The sequence below is a fragment of the Biomphalaria glabrata genome, chromosome 16 (assembly GCF_947242115.1).
Source record: "Biomphalaria glabrata chromosome 16, xgBioGlab47.1, whole genome shotgun sequence".
In the NCBI taxonomy this organism is placed as follows: Eukaryota; Metazoa; Mollusca; class Gastropoda; family Planorbidae; genus Biomphalaria; species Biomphalaria glabrata.
The window spans coordinates 6122430-6136755 of NC_074726.1; the positions used below are offsets into that span (position 1 = coordinate 6122430).

General features: G+C 37.6%; 1 protein-coding gene across 1 annotated transcript in view; it reads left to right on the top strand.

Moving 5' to 3' along the window:
- The window catches only part of LOC106073029 (uncharacterized), a 61719-nt gene extending 47393 nt beyond the window's left edge, over positions 1–14326 (top strand). Inside the window, exons 27-31 of the mRNA XM_056014714.1 lie at positions 1469–1569; positions 4888–5022; positions 6326–6424; positions 10555–10639; positions 12011–14326. Coding sequence (XP_055870689.1) covers positions 1469–1569; positions 4888–5022; positions 6326–6424; positions 10555–10639; positions 12011–12221 — 631 coding nt within the window. The 3' untranslated portion in view covers positions 12222–14326. The remainder of the gene's footprint in view (positions 1–1468; positions 1570–4887; positions 5023–6325; positions 6425–10554; positions 10640–12010) is intronic.

The following is a 14326-nucleotide window of genomic DNA, read 5'->3' on the forward strand; positions in this document are numbered from 1 at the left end:
AATGCATCTTTTCGGTTTGGTCTTCTCTTCTGCTTCCGCTACTATTTTCCTTTTCTGATTTGCCCCAGCTATCTAAGCAAAACCTCAGACACTAGAGCTCCCACAGTAATTTAGACTTAATCGCTCCACATCAGTGATGCCCAACCTAATACGACCTGCGGGCCATTTTAATTTCTGACACTCGTGTCGCGGGCCACATAAACGAAAATGTACACACATACACACAAAAACGAAATGAAATTTACCTGAATTTAAACAATTATATTTGAAACCCGTGGATATAGTACGTACATTAAGGAATTGGATATCTGAAGTGATTTTTTTTTCACGCGTCAGAAAATGGCTTAATTTCTGTACTTAAAATAAGAGCTTTGACGTCGACTCATTTTCATGTCGCTTTTTGGTAAATATGTCCATCGATAATATAATCTCTAGGCGTAGTCTAACAATCTTTTTATTCTCAGCTCAAACCAAGAATGACGTCATATTTGTTTCATTATGACGTTCATTTGTTGTTCTTTTTTGAAACAGCCACACTTTTTTTTATAGATCAAATAAGTTGGCTTATTATCAAGTTCGACAAAAAAATTATCATTTCATAAATATACTAATGTTAAAGGTCATGGTACCAAGAAAAATTGAGAGCCCTTAACGTTGGTAAAGATACATAAGTCAACTTTTTTTTAATGGGGTTCGGCGGGCCAGATGGAACAACGTGGCGGGCCGGATCTGGTCCGCGGGCCGTATTTTGGGCATCACACATATTCGCTCCACGGAGACACACCGTACATGCTGGCAACTTTCCAAGACTTCTCGACCATGATTCTTAACTTACAAGCTTGTTACCCTTCGAGGTTAATAAAGGACACAAATGAGCTTTTCATAGAAACTTTACACAACCTAAGTTTAGATAAAATAATTAAAAAACCAACTAGATTAAAACAACAAATTAGATCTCCTCTTAACTAACAGACCTGGATTAGTAGTAGATTATGATATTATCCCTGGTCTATCAGACCATGATATCATTAAAATACACAGTCAGATAAAAGCAGTAGCCAATACAAAACCCAAAATGAATAATTCAAATCTGGATTAAATGTAACCTAACATAACTACACCAAGCTGCATTAAAATTTCAACAAACATTCTTATTTGAAAAAGATATTAACCAACCAGTCGATGACCTCTGGAATTTCATTTAAAACTATATTAAAAGCATGATAGAAAATCATTAAATGCACATCAAACAAAATAAATAAATATAGGTTTAATAATAGATTAAAGAAGCTTTGTAAACAGAAGGATAACCTATATAGAAAATTTAAAGAAACTAAGGCAAAAAGATTTTATAAATAGTATATAAAAATTAAACACCTAACCCAAAAAGTAAGCAGACAGTTGCAGACTTTTTAAAAGTATTTTTTTATAATAATCTTTTTTTTTCTCTCCTTTAAATGTATTCCAGACCATGTCTAGATCCACCTGAAGGTCCAAAAGACTTTGACTGTCCAGGGTTTGCTTATCAGCTAGGCATCAACACACCCTGCAATTGGATATGCGCTACAAGTAAATAATACTTAAAGCAAACCCAAATATCGTATTTCCTTTGCTAGAAAAAAAATGTACATCTTATCTTATCTTATCTTATCTGATACAGACAGAGATACTGATATAAATTGTAAAACACTAACCATAGATAAACACCAACATCAAGGACATAAATGAGCTTTTCATAGAAACTTTAAGAAACATTTACGACCAAACTCATGCCTTCTTTGCTAGCATCCTTTACAAATAAGATCTTGTAAATGAGGAAATGTCCTGTATCTTAGTAAACGTCCTCAGATAGCAAGTACCTATTAGTGATATATATATATACTTCAAAATGGTCTCTGTTCTAGTGAATGTCCTCACTCCTAGCAGATAATAGGATGGCTGCCTGGTCCTGCGGTTTTCGCGCTGGACTGTCGTTCAGATTTATCGATGGTCGAGGGTTCAAACCCTGCCCGCTCCCATCCCCCGTCGTCCTGCGGGAGGTTTGGACTAGGAAGTAATTATATTCAACTCTGAAGGAACATCCGAAACATGTAAAATTTATCAAAAAGTGCTTTGTTCTCTTTCTTAATTTAATTCCTGTAAAAGTGTTTTATTGACTTTGCAATTTACTCTCTCTCTCTCTCTCTCTCTCTCTCTCTCTCTCTCTCTCTCTCTCTCTCTCTCTCTCTCTCTCCTTCCTTCTTCCCTAAGTGGCATTAGAGAATGGAAGGGGTTGCCTGAATCAGACAGGAAAACCAAAGACTCAGCAGAGATATAATATTCTCTTAGCCAAGGTATGTCCTCTTTCTCAATAGATGTTCTCTCCTCTATGCCATCTCTTCAAACAATTTTCTTGCTCTTGTAACATATGCCTACCCTCCTAACAGATGTTTAATTCTTGTAACGAACTTCGTTTCATCGTTAGATGATTAGATAATTGGAGGCCCTAGCAGAAGTACATTTGGTGGGCCCAATTAAAATAGAAAGAAAATAATAAAGAGGGAACAAATACAATTACGCAATTTATTTTAATTCTAGTGTTCTCTGAAAATAACATGAAACACACGTTTAGTTAATTGTGTTCTAAGGACATTGTTTAGAGTCTGTTCTTTGCAAAGCCTGTACTAATCGAAGGCCCTCGGCGGCTGCCTAGTTAGCCTATGCTTAAGGCCGGACCTGGTGCGCGACAGACGCCATTCACTTAACAGGCCTAGGGCATATGGTTTCCCCAGTCCTGTTGAAATGGAAGTCAGCGAGTCTGGGACAGTCGAACAGTCGTCTTCTCCTCAGCTGGAGACTAGTGAATCGAAGTTTGGCCATAATCGTTTGAAGTATGAATAAACAGGAATATTGGCTGTCTTACACTGTGCTATAAAACCTTGATCAGGGCGCCTTGCTCAAGGCACTTTATGTGTTCCCAGACTCCAGTGAGTTGTTTTTAATCGTCCCAACATTCATGCTATTTTTCATTTAAACTTAACATATTCTCCGGTGTAGATCTGTACCCAATGGCGTAGCTAGCAATGTGCGGGTGGTGCGGGCCGCACAGTGCATCAAGTGGTGGTGGGCATCAAACTGAGGACAAACTTTCTCAGTACAACAACACATTGTACTTATATAAACAAAGCCATGTAATTTATTTTTGTTTTTCTAATTTTTTATTTCTTATATTCTTTTTTAAAATTACATTAAATGTAAGCTTTACACCAGCTTGAATCAAATTTTACCAGAGACCAGACTTGTTTAAACCTCTGAAGGCAATGCACTATAACACTTTTTTTTGAAGCCCTACATGATGTTGCTTCATTGTTCAATGCACTGATGGATACGTTTATAATGGTGTTTTTTTTTTTAATTACTAATTAATTTTGGTGTAATACTGTAATACAAAAAAATCAGCAAAAGGGAAGGTAAAAAAGCTTTTCAAATGTTTGGTTCTAGAGGCTAATGCCAAACGGCGAGAAAGTTTTGAGAAAGTGGATGTGTTGCTTCCTTTACATACTTTTTCAACGAGATCAAATATTAGATCTGCATTTAAATCCGACGATGATTTCAATTAATGGTGGAAGTTAGAGTCGAAACTTGAATCAACCAGAGCAGACATTCAGTGATCGCTTAATTAAAAATTACTTTTAAATACCGCATCTTTTATGCTGACAGCACTCTCAGTGGTCCAATCTCTTTTGTGGACCAGTGGTGGGAAGAAGGTATTTTGGGAAAAGGTTTTCCGTGCTGCCTTTAGGTGTTCAGCATATACAACTTGCTAGAGTCGGGATTCGTACGCAAGCCCCCTTTTTAAGGTGGTCAAGTGGTAGCCAAGCTGCTTTAGCCTCTCTGTCACACATCGCTTCCTTGGAGGGAACTTGAAATTAGTCTGTGATTAAGCAAAAGTATTGACAGCAAAGCTCAAGATTTAAATCAGAAAGAGAATCTTGTAAAGAATGATGGACGTAGGTTTTTTCTTAAACAGAATCTGTAACTTCGCGGGCATCGCTAAAAGTTGAAGAAGAATTGGCAGGACAAAATCAAAGAAATATCTTCGAGTGAAGTTACTATCCATGTACTATCCTTCACGAGAGATTGATTACTTGCTTCTCTCAAAAAAAAAAAAAAACACACACACACACAAAACTAATTTTTTACATTAAATATCACGAAAAAGTTTTAAAAGTAAAATATTTCTCGATTATTTCCAACATTACACTAGCTACTAGCTGGATCAAAATTGTATATTACATTGTCATGCAGAACCTCTATAACGTATTAGCCACAAGAAAAAGTTGACAGGCGAAAAAAAAGAGGAAGATAGATTTTCTATCAACACACAAGAAATATCTTCTGTTGGAAATATCTTCTTTGGATCGCATTGTTCATGAAATAACCCATAAGAACAAATGTCATGATATGGCTGATAAATGTAATTTTAGTCGCCTTTATTGAATCCTCAGATGGAAATCAATCTCGATGGTTCTCCCATAGCAATAAAGACTATAACGTATTTACAACTCGTTAATTCGGCGACCTCGTCTATTGAACAAATCCTAGTAGAAAAACTGATTTCAATAAAATGATCGATAGTTTGCTGGCAACAAAGTACGTGAGATTCAAGTGTATTATCTTCATGTATAATCGATTCTTTGCGAAATTGCAACGCTTAAATAATGAGAACACTTTATTTAGAAATCAGAACTTTTCGCTGTTTTATAACTATATTTATTTTTGTTTGGGGGGGGGGGGGGACATCATGAGGAACTGCCGCACAGAGCATCAAATACCCTAGCTACGCCACTGTCTGTACCCCCCATCGTTATCAAAATCCTTTCAGTTTTTATTCTGGACTCCCCTCAGCTTGTCCTCACGGTCACTGGGGATTCAACTGCAGCAAGACTTGCGGAAACTGCCTCGCGGATTGCCAGAAGGAGACCGGCGAGTGTACCAAGTGTAAACCAGGTTTCCGAAATCCCAAATCTTCTTGCTCGGATGGTAAGATACTGCTGCAGAGGTTCCTAAATCCATAAATAGCAAGCATGGGAAGAAGGATTTCAGTCGCGTGGTAAAAAGTGGTAGGGTAGTAATTTTACGTCTTGTAAAGATAGGCGCAGAAGATAAAATCCCGCCAGAACAAAGCTCCCTTCAAAAGTCGCGTAGGGGCAGCAGTGTTAAATAGAAGAAATAGCTTTTTTTTTATACTCGTAAACAAGAGAGCGCTTCATGTATGACGTATTATCGCTCGAGCTCTGTTGGTAGGCCGAGACCATACGTTACAGTAGGCCTGAACACTTACCTGCAACGTCACAACCTGTGGGCAGTTGGGGACCAATAGTTTATAGCATCCTTCTCCCAACTTCATTCATAACGCCAAATCCACGCCAGAACTTAAACCAGCAAAAAAGAGAAAAAAAATTCTTTAAAAAAACAAACTCATCTAAAGGGGAAGTAACCTTTATTTTTACCTATCCCTTAGTCTGTTGAACCGTTGGGGCACCAGGCAAAACTTATCGACCGTCTTTCTCCATTCCTCCCTTTCTTTTGCCTTGTTTAGAACCTCTCTCAATGGCAGGCTCGTCCATTCTTTTATGTTGTCCTCCCATCGCTTTCTCAGTCTGCCTCTTCTTCTTTTTCCTGGTACTGTTCCCTGAAGGAAGGTCTTTGCGAGCCCCTTAGATCTTGTAATGTGGCCATAGATTTTAAGCTTTCGTCTTTTTACGATAGTTAGCAGGTCATCATAGGGTCCAATCGCGGCAGTAACCCTGTCTCTAATCTCTTGGTTTGTGATGCGGTCTTTGAATGTGATGCCTAGGATCCTTCTGTAGCATCTCAAGGGAAAGTACTCCGCCCTTAAAACTATAGTGTACAAGTTGATTTCCTTATTCGATATCAACACAAATTAATTAATTAATTGACTAATTCGATTCATGTTTTGTTAGGTACCATCAATAATTGTTTAAGGTATCAATTTGATTGGAGAATGCTTGAGTGACAAACAGCGTTACCAATTATTTGAGGGGACAAAACCCCCAACAAATCTAGCTATGTCTGTGAATACTGAAGGGTTAGTTTCCCTTGTTGTTATCAAACAAAACAAAAATAATTACCAGTTAAAAGTTAACTAATTAGTTACTTTTTTTATAAAATTATATTCATGTCTTTTCTATGCCATTGAATAATTGTGTGAAGTGGAAATGGGTGTGTGAGAAATAACGTGTAGAGACTTTTTACCAGACAGACAGACAGACAGAGTGAGTTGATAGAAAATGGTGCCTGGCTTATTCTTACTCCTTTGCAGTCTGTGGAGAGATGACCTTCGGTCATGACTGTTCCGGCGATTGCCGTTCCAAATGTGAAGGCCGAGACTGTTCAGACAGAATAGAAGGCACTTGCCCACGTAAGTGTCTGTTAACATCATTTTAATTCAGTTGGTTTTAGCCTGCCAGGGATTCCATTTAAATACCAGAAACGCAAGCAACATGCGGCAAAAAAAAATAATTGTTTAAGCCCTATGCGGGAAGAACTGCACACTTTCACTCATTTATTTCAATGATGTAAGATTGATTTCCCTTTTCTGTATTAAAAAAATACCACTAAATTTGGCCTATTAACTAATTGGTTAATTTTTCGATTGATTCATTTCTAGTTATGAATAATACATTATTGTGCAAAGCTTCAGCTTGATCCTGAGAATGGGAAATGAGAGAAAAAAAAATCTAAAAGATGTGTACTAGACAGACGAAGTGACTTGATATAAGCGTTGTTAAAAAAAAAAAGGTAGCCCAATTGATATGGGGGTCTGTGTTTCCTACTTTGTTTTTAGGCCCTGGGCAGGATTTTGGTGGAGGGCCCTACACTTTTTCGAAAGCTGTAATACAAATCCACACTAGACGCTTCACGCAGCCATTGGACAGGCAGGGGAAAAAAGCTGAATGTCTTCCACCTCCGATGCCTAAGGCGGATCTTTAAAATAAGGTGGCAAGATAAGATAACCAATGAGGAAGTGCTACAAAGAGCAGGGTGCCGGGACGTCCGCTCTGTTATCAGCAGCAGACGCCTTGGCTGGCTTGGCCAGAATGCCAGTAGGTCGACTTCCACAGGACATCCTGTATGACAATCTGATAGAAGGCAGGAGAGCCGCTGGTCGTCCACTTTTACGTTATGCGGATGTATGCAAACGCGACATGAAGCTCTTTAAAATCGAGAATTGCAACTGGGAAGAGGTGGCACTGGACAGATCCACATGGAGAGAGAGCATAAAGGAAGGGTCACGGATTGCAGATGTCATACACAACAGAAGCAGAAAGAAGGGTGAAAATGCAACGGCGCCTGGTGATCACATATGCCCAACCTGCGATCGCAGCTGTGTATCAAGGATTGGCCTCTTTAGTCACACAAGAAGTTGCAAAGGGAAAAGATCGTCTCTCGAGACGTAAAGTGCCACAGAATACAAATCCACATATTGATGATACCACTTATAGCTAAAAACATTCGTATTTAAAGAGGAAAGAAATATACCATATTCAATTTATATATAGATTTGAGTTTGTGGAGGGTAACGGCGGTAAAGATGGCGCACGGATGACGAACTGATGTAAATCATGAGCTGCGTTTAGATATTACGAAAACGCGCTACTAGTGGACACTTCTTAACCCCCCATACCCCAACTGTAAGATTTAAAGCAGTTGTCAATGCTGCTAACTTAACACAACTGTAAGATTTAAAGCAGTTGTCGATGCTGCCAACTTAATCCAACTGTAAGATTTAAAGCAGTTGTCGATGCTGCTAATTTAACACAACTGTAAGATTTAAAGCAAGTTGTCGATGCTGCCAACTTAATCCAACTGTAAGATTTAAAGCAGTTGTCAATTGCTGCCAACTTAACCCAACTGTAAGATTTGAAGTATAGTCAATTAAGATGTGGAAAAATGTTGTTGTTTTTTTTAAAACTTAAAAGTTGCTGACCCGTCGAAATTTGTATGTTTAAAAATTTATATTTGTTGGGACACCTCTCTTGTGGAGTCTCAGGGTAAGTACTGCGCCAAATCCGGCATTGTATTTCATTAAAAAAAAAAAAATAAGCATGCTAATACCAGAAGTCCCATTTTTTTCGGCCCACTTTTAATGACATTATCAGCTCTTCATTAAACAAGAGATATTTTTAACCTTCTATCATGACGATATATGGCATTATATGCACTCGACGGACAAAGGTCATGCATAGGCTGGATATGGCAAATATGGGAAAATACTGCATTCCTCATTAATCTTCAGGCTCGAAAACAAGCCTTATTATTAGTAGTAGTAGTATTAGTAGTAGTATAAATTGGCAATTTCATAATTGTACTCCTTAGTAAAAAAAAAACTTTAATTTTGAACAGATAGTTTTTAGATGTTACTGGGAGTCATCTCAAAATCCTATAATCTTAAGCGAGTAATTCTTGTATGTATGTATATATATTTATATATATATATATATATATATAAATTTTATTTTAAAAACGGCTCTAACGATTTTCTTTAAAATTTCAAGGTATGTGCATATTAGTGAGAAAAAAATTCTCAACTCATTGGCCACATCGGGAAAACTCGAGGTCGACCGTTATATCGGTTTGAAAATGCCTCATTATCGAAAAATTAATTTTGGCTAGAATGTTTTATGAATGAAAATTTTCCATGACGTAAACGGGAAAAACGCTGCTTACGTCACTAGGCTTACCGCAGTATACTAAAATATTTCTTTGCAAACAAGAACGAGTTTTAAAGGATCAATAGACCTAATTAAACATTTGCGCACCATCTTATTTTAGATTGATTTATTATAGAACTATGAAAGAAAAGTACTGAAATTAAATGTGCCGATATATGATTAGTTATTGTGTTTTAAGTGCTTAATAAATTGTTTACTCTTTAATTGTGTAGAGTGGTGTAGATACCTTTTACTTTGTTTATTTTGCTGGTGACCTCCAGCTGTCTCGTTCTGTGCTATCTTCTATGTCAGCTAAGGCAAGTTGGCGCCTAAACTGGTCTTTTAAGCGTTACGGTGTTACGTCGACCACTTTTTAGCTCACCAAAAAAGACTGCCTTTGGCATACGTTCGTCTGAGATTCGTCTCCCATATAGGATACTGCTCTGTCCAGCGTAACTGTCGGATTTAAAGAATTCCATCTATACAAAGGACGCGGATACACATTTGAGACCAAAATAAAATCTGCTGCCGAGGACAGACGCAGACGCTAAAAGAAAATCTTAATCGATCACCGCGGACAATGGTTATGCTTGCCCTGTATGTGTCAAAATATGTAGGTCACAGCTGCAATCCTCATTAATTTTCGGACTCGAAGACAAGCCTTATTATTATTATTATTTTGTTGGTGAATTATTAACATGTGTTCATGCTTCGGTGTCTACTGTCCTGTACCAAAACAAAGGAAATGGTCATAACACAGCTTCTCTGCGCCTTACTTGCTCACACTAAACATGATATCAATCTAGCGGTCAACGAGTTTGCGTACGCTGCAGCCTCTTTTGATTTAATTATAAACCTCGGTAAAAAGCTTGGAATTAGGGCGTGTTGACGGAAGGCCCAGGAGAGATCTGAATGGAGAGATCTGTAAAAGCAGGCCATATCCCTCCACGGGCTGTAGCACCACTGGGATGGATGGATGGATGACAAAAGCCGTTATGAACTTCTTATAGTCCCACAGTCAGGCTGGGCAGGGCACGTATCCCGTATGGGGGACGAACATATTTTTCGGCGTAACAGAGGTGCCCCACGGAAACGTTTCTTTAGAAAACTAATGCAATGATTTTAAGTCTATTAAGAAAAAATTTGCCATTTTAATTTGTCACAAAGTGCCTATTTTACCCTATAACGTAGAGATTTGCGTCACTTGATGTTTCGTACTAAAGCCATAATGAATGTATACTAATTCCATAATTAAATGTCTGAACATAACCACCTGAGAAGTAAGACTGCAAAGACTTTCTTCCAAGACAATAATAGTAGGCCTACAATAGTTTTACGCAAAAGATGGATTGTAAAACTATAAGACGGATGTTGGTCTAGACTGTAGGAGGACTTTAGAGACTTTATATTTAATCGCCATGTGCAATTACATTTACAACGAACAGAACACTAAAGCAACTCTTCAGATTAGTAGTCTTTATCTGATCGTTCATTCTCGTAATTACAACAATAGCCCAATAGTTTTACGCGAAAGAAGCAATGTAAAACGTTAAGACGTGAGCTGTGGTTTTCTATAGGCCTACTGTTGGGGGGACTTTCTATTCAAATCGCCATGTACAATTACATTGAGAACTGACAGAACGAAAAATCAACTCTTCGGATTGAGTCTTTACCCGATCGTTCATTTTCGTAATTACAACAATATTCCCAAAATGACTTCGGGTAAATATCCTTCCTTCACAAATTATTCATCCGAGCGAGGCTCGGTCACCTGATATTATGAATTTATTTGATAAAATGTCCATATTGGTTTCTATTTTGAATTTTTGTCTTTTAGCGAAGTCTTTTTGGAAGAGTGGTTGGTGGTATGTACTCTTGCTTCTTCTAATCATTCCATTCATCATTTGTATAGCCAAGATAAGGTAAGAAATGGTATCTTATTTTATCTTATCTTATATAATTTATCATTTAAATAAGATTCTTCGTTGTTGGGGGCATTATTTCCTTCTCATATTTGTTATCACTTCGTCGAATCTAGGGGAGAGGTTGTTGTTTTTTTTTTGTTGTTGTTTTATCACATTAGTCTAGTTTAAAATTTTTAAAAATAATAATAAATTGTCAAAAATTTTTTTAAAAATCATTAGATTAATAAAAATTAAGCCCTGAGAAGTAATGAAAAGAAAGTTATAATTTTTTCTCGTTTTTTTTTTTATTGGTATTCGTGAAAAAGCTTGGACTGTACAATAAAACTCTTTTAAACTTTCACGATAAAAATGTTTGTAAAATGTTTAACATGTTTCGGATGTTCCTTCAGAGTTGAAGATAGTTTACTTCCTAGTCCAAACCTCACGCAGGACGACGGGGGAAGAAAGCGGGCAGGGTTTGAACCCGGGACCATCCATAAATCCGAACGACAGTCCAGCGTGCAAACCGCACGACCAGAATAATGTCAAGGATTCTAAACTTTCATGCTACCAAGTCAATAGAAGCTACAAACAAAAGAGCTTAGAACACATGACTTCGTAGTCCTGAAAAGTGCAAAGAAAACAAATGTCCGTCTAGTTATTTAGTGTATTACTTATCCACACTCCCTTTATAAGGAGGCGCGGGGGCTGAGTGGTAAAAGCGCTTGTAAACTAGAAAAGATATTGAAAATCCGGCAGCATATTTTAGACCATTCAAAGTTGTGATGCAACGGCTACGTTTTTCTTGTCTAAAAGCGAAAATTTTAACATTTAAAAGCAACCATGCAAGGAGTTTTTTTCATAAAAATTGCACCATTTTTTACAAATTTTCACAATTAATAGTAACAAACACGGGAGGCTATTTGTAAGGAAGCTTATTATTCACGATATTTTTAACACATTTATTCAAACGGTTTTAGATTTTTGGTCCATTTTTTTTTCATGTACTGGAAAGATAAGCAGTTTGATAGAGAGGGTATTATTATTATAGCTTTTATATAGCGCTACTTTCATGCTTATAGCATGCTCAGAGCACTTTTGGTCCAATCTCATTTGTGGACCAGTGGGGGGGGGGGGGAGGGGGTATCTAAGAGTTGGTTTTCCGTGCTGCCTTTAGGCGCTCAGTAAACGCAACTCTGCCCGAGTCGGGTGTCAAACCTCGAGCCCCCTTCTAGGTAGCTAAGCCAAGCCAAGCTCAAGCGTAAAGTCCTTTATCTGTGTAGTTAATGTTAACAAAGTTGAGGGTTTCTTGCATGTTTGTACAAAGTATTAAGTATTTCTCCATCAAAATACGATGCCGTCGTGTATCATATGTTTTTCCACTTCCAGCGGTCGAATGGCAAGAAAGCAGTATGAGATTGCAGAGGCCAACGAGCACATGTATCTGATGGAGTCCGACGAAGTTGTAAAGAGCGAAATTTCTAAATCGAAGAGCGAAATTTCTAAATCGAAGAGTGAAATTTCTAAAGCGAAGAGCGAAGCTTCTAGAGTGAAAAGCAACATGTCTGAGCTGAGAGCCAGGAGCGAGACATCTGTCTAATTATGATGAAAGTCTCCACAAAGCTTATGGTTATTATGTGCACTTCGCAGCAGTGCGTGTGAAAGGAGCCGATTGACTGATGTGACAATGATGTGCTGTACCCAATAAGACAGATATTCTACCTAAAACATACCGCATAGAAATGACCCCTGCATTGTGAGTGCTTTATTTATTTTTGAGTGCAGTGTTTTTAATACATACTGTGTATGAGTTTCTAGCATTGTGGATATCACTACCTATATTTAATATATTGTTCAGAGCTATGATGAGAGAATTTTAAATTATATTATATGCTTCGATTATGTCATATTGACATGGAGGATATTTCTCCCTGTGTTTTGTAAGATTGGCATTGAGTCTATTTCTTCCTGTGTTTAGTCATATTGACATTGAGGCTATATCTTCCTGTGTTTTGTCAGATTGACATTGAGACTATTTCTTCCTGTGTTTAGTCAGATTGACCGAAAGGCTATTTCTTCTTGTGTTTTGTTAGATTGACCGTGAGACTGTTTCTTTCTGTGTTTTGTCAGATTGACCGTGAGACTGTTTCTTCCTGTTTTTTTTTTTTTTTTTTTTGTCAGTTTCACATTAACTATGTATCTGACTGCGTTATGTAAGAATGTACCTGTTGTGAAGTTAGTAACTACATTTAGTTACAGTTGTATATTGAGGCAGCTACTGACCACACATCGTAAAGCTCCGAAATAGTGTACTATTGTAATTGTTTGAATTGTTAGCAAGTTTAAAATGAAGGTCAAGGTTACATGTATTTCACAAAGAGGCCTTTTTTTCTTGCTTCAAAATTTTGAATTTCGACGTGATGATAACTTTCCTCTCTTTATTTCGTTTCTTATTTTGTATACTGTTCATTCAAGTAACACTTTTTAATTTTTATGTGACTTCTCTTTTAACATAAATGTAATATAATATCATATCATAAGGTGACGATTTCCGGTATAAATTTAAGGGGAGGGGGGATAACTGAGCCGAACTTTTTTTTTGGGGGGGGGGGGGGTTTAATATGAGTTGTTAAATTTTGAATATTTGTTACCGCTAAGCTTGTGTATTCGTGGGTGTTTGAAGTTACACTTATCAAGACCATTTGTATTATTTTGACATTATCAATATAACGCTGATAGGCCCATAGTTAGAGTTCTAACCATACTGTTTAACTAATATAGCTCTGTCATCACAGACAGACTTTTATAGGGCTTCAAATGATTAAACATTCATCATTTTCTTTCTTTCTTTAAGAAGTAGTAGGCGTTCTATGCAGAATGCAGCTCAGCAGTATTTCATTTTTGTTATCTGTTGTAAGCCTGAAGTGTTAATGACAGATATATTGTACGTCTGAAGTATTAAAGACATATCTCTAGTATCTGTTCTATGTATAGAGTGTAGACGTCTGTTGTAAGCTTGAAGTGTTCATGACAGATCTGTCGTAACGTGTGCAGACTTTTAGAAATGCATTTTTTTATTTTAAAGGCTTTACCCCGACATAAAAATTGATTTACACTCTGCTAGTTCTAATATTTCTTTAAGTAACTATGGAAGGGCTGCTGTGGATTGTGCTATTCGGGCCAATAGTTCGGGTTTTGTTCCGTCATCTGAAACAATAGCTCCGAGGTATTTGAAGCTGTTAACACTAGTCAGCTTCTCATCTCCACTACTGATGCCTCTTTTAAAGCCATGTTGGTTATTGGTCATAATTTATTTTTTTTTCTGCATTTATTTGCATACCATATGCTGCGGAAGTCTTGTCAATGTGCATCACCAGGTCAGCTAGTTCTTCTTCTGTCCCTTCTAGGCCATCAATGTCATCTGCGAAGCGCAAGTTAGTAATTCTTCTTCCTCCAATGCTAACAGTACCTTCATAGCCCTCGAGGGCATCTTCCATTATCCTTTCAAGGAAGATATTGAAGAGTGTAGGTGAAAGTAGGCAGCCTTGTCTGACTCCAACTGTGGTTTTGAACCAGTCCCCAGTGGCACCACTGGGCGAAAGGCCTTCTAGACTAAGGTCACCGGCCAGGACGGAAGAGTCCCAGGATGGACTACAACGGTCACGTGGCCTAGATACCACGTGCTGCAATAAGTAGATTAGGTAA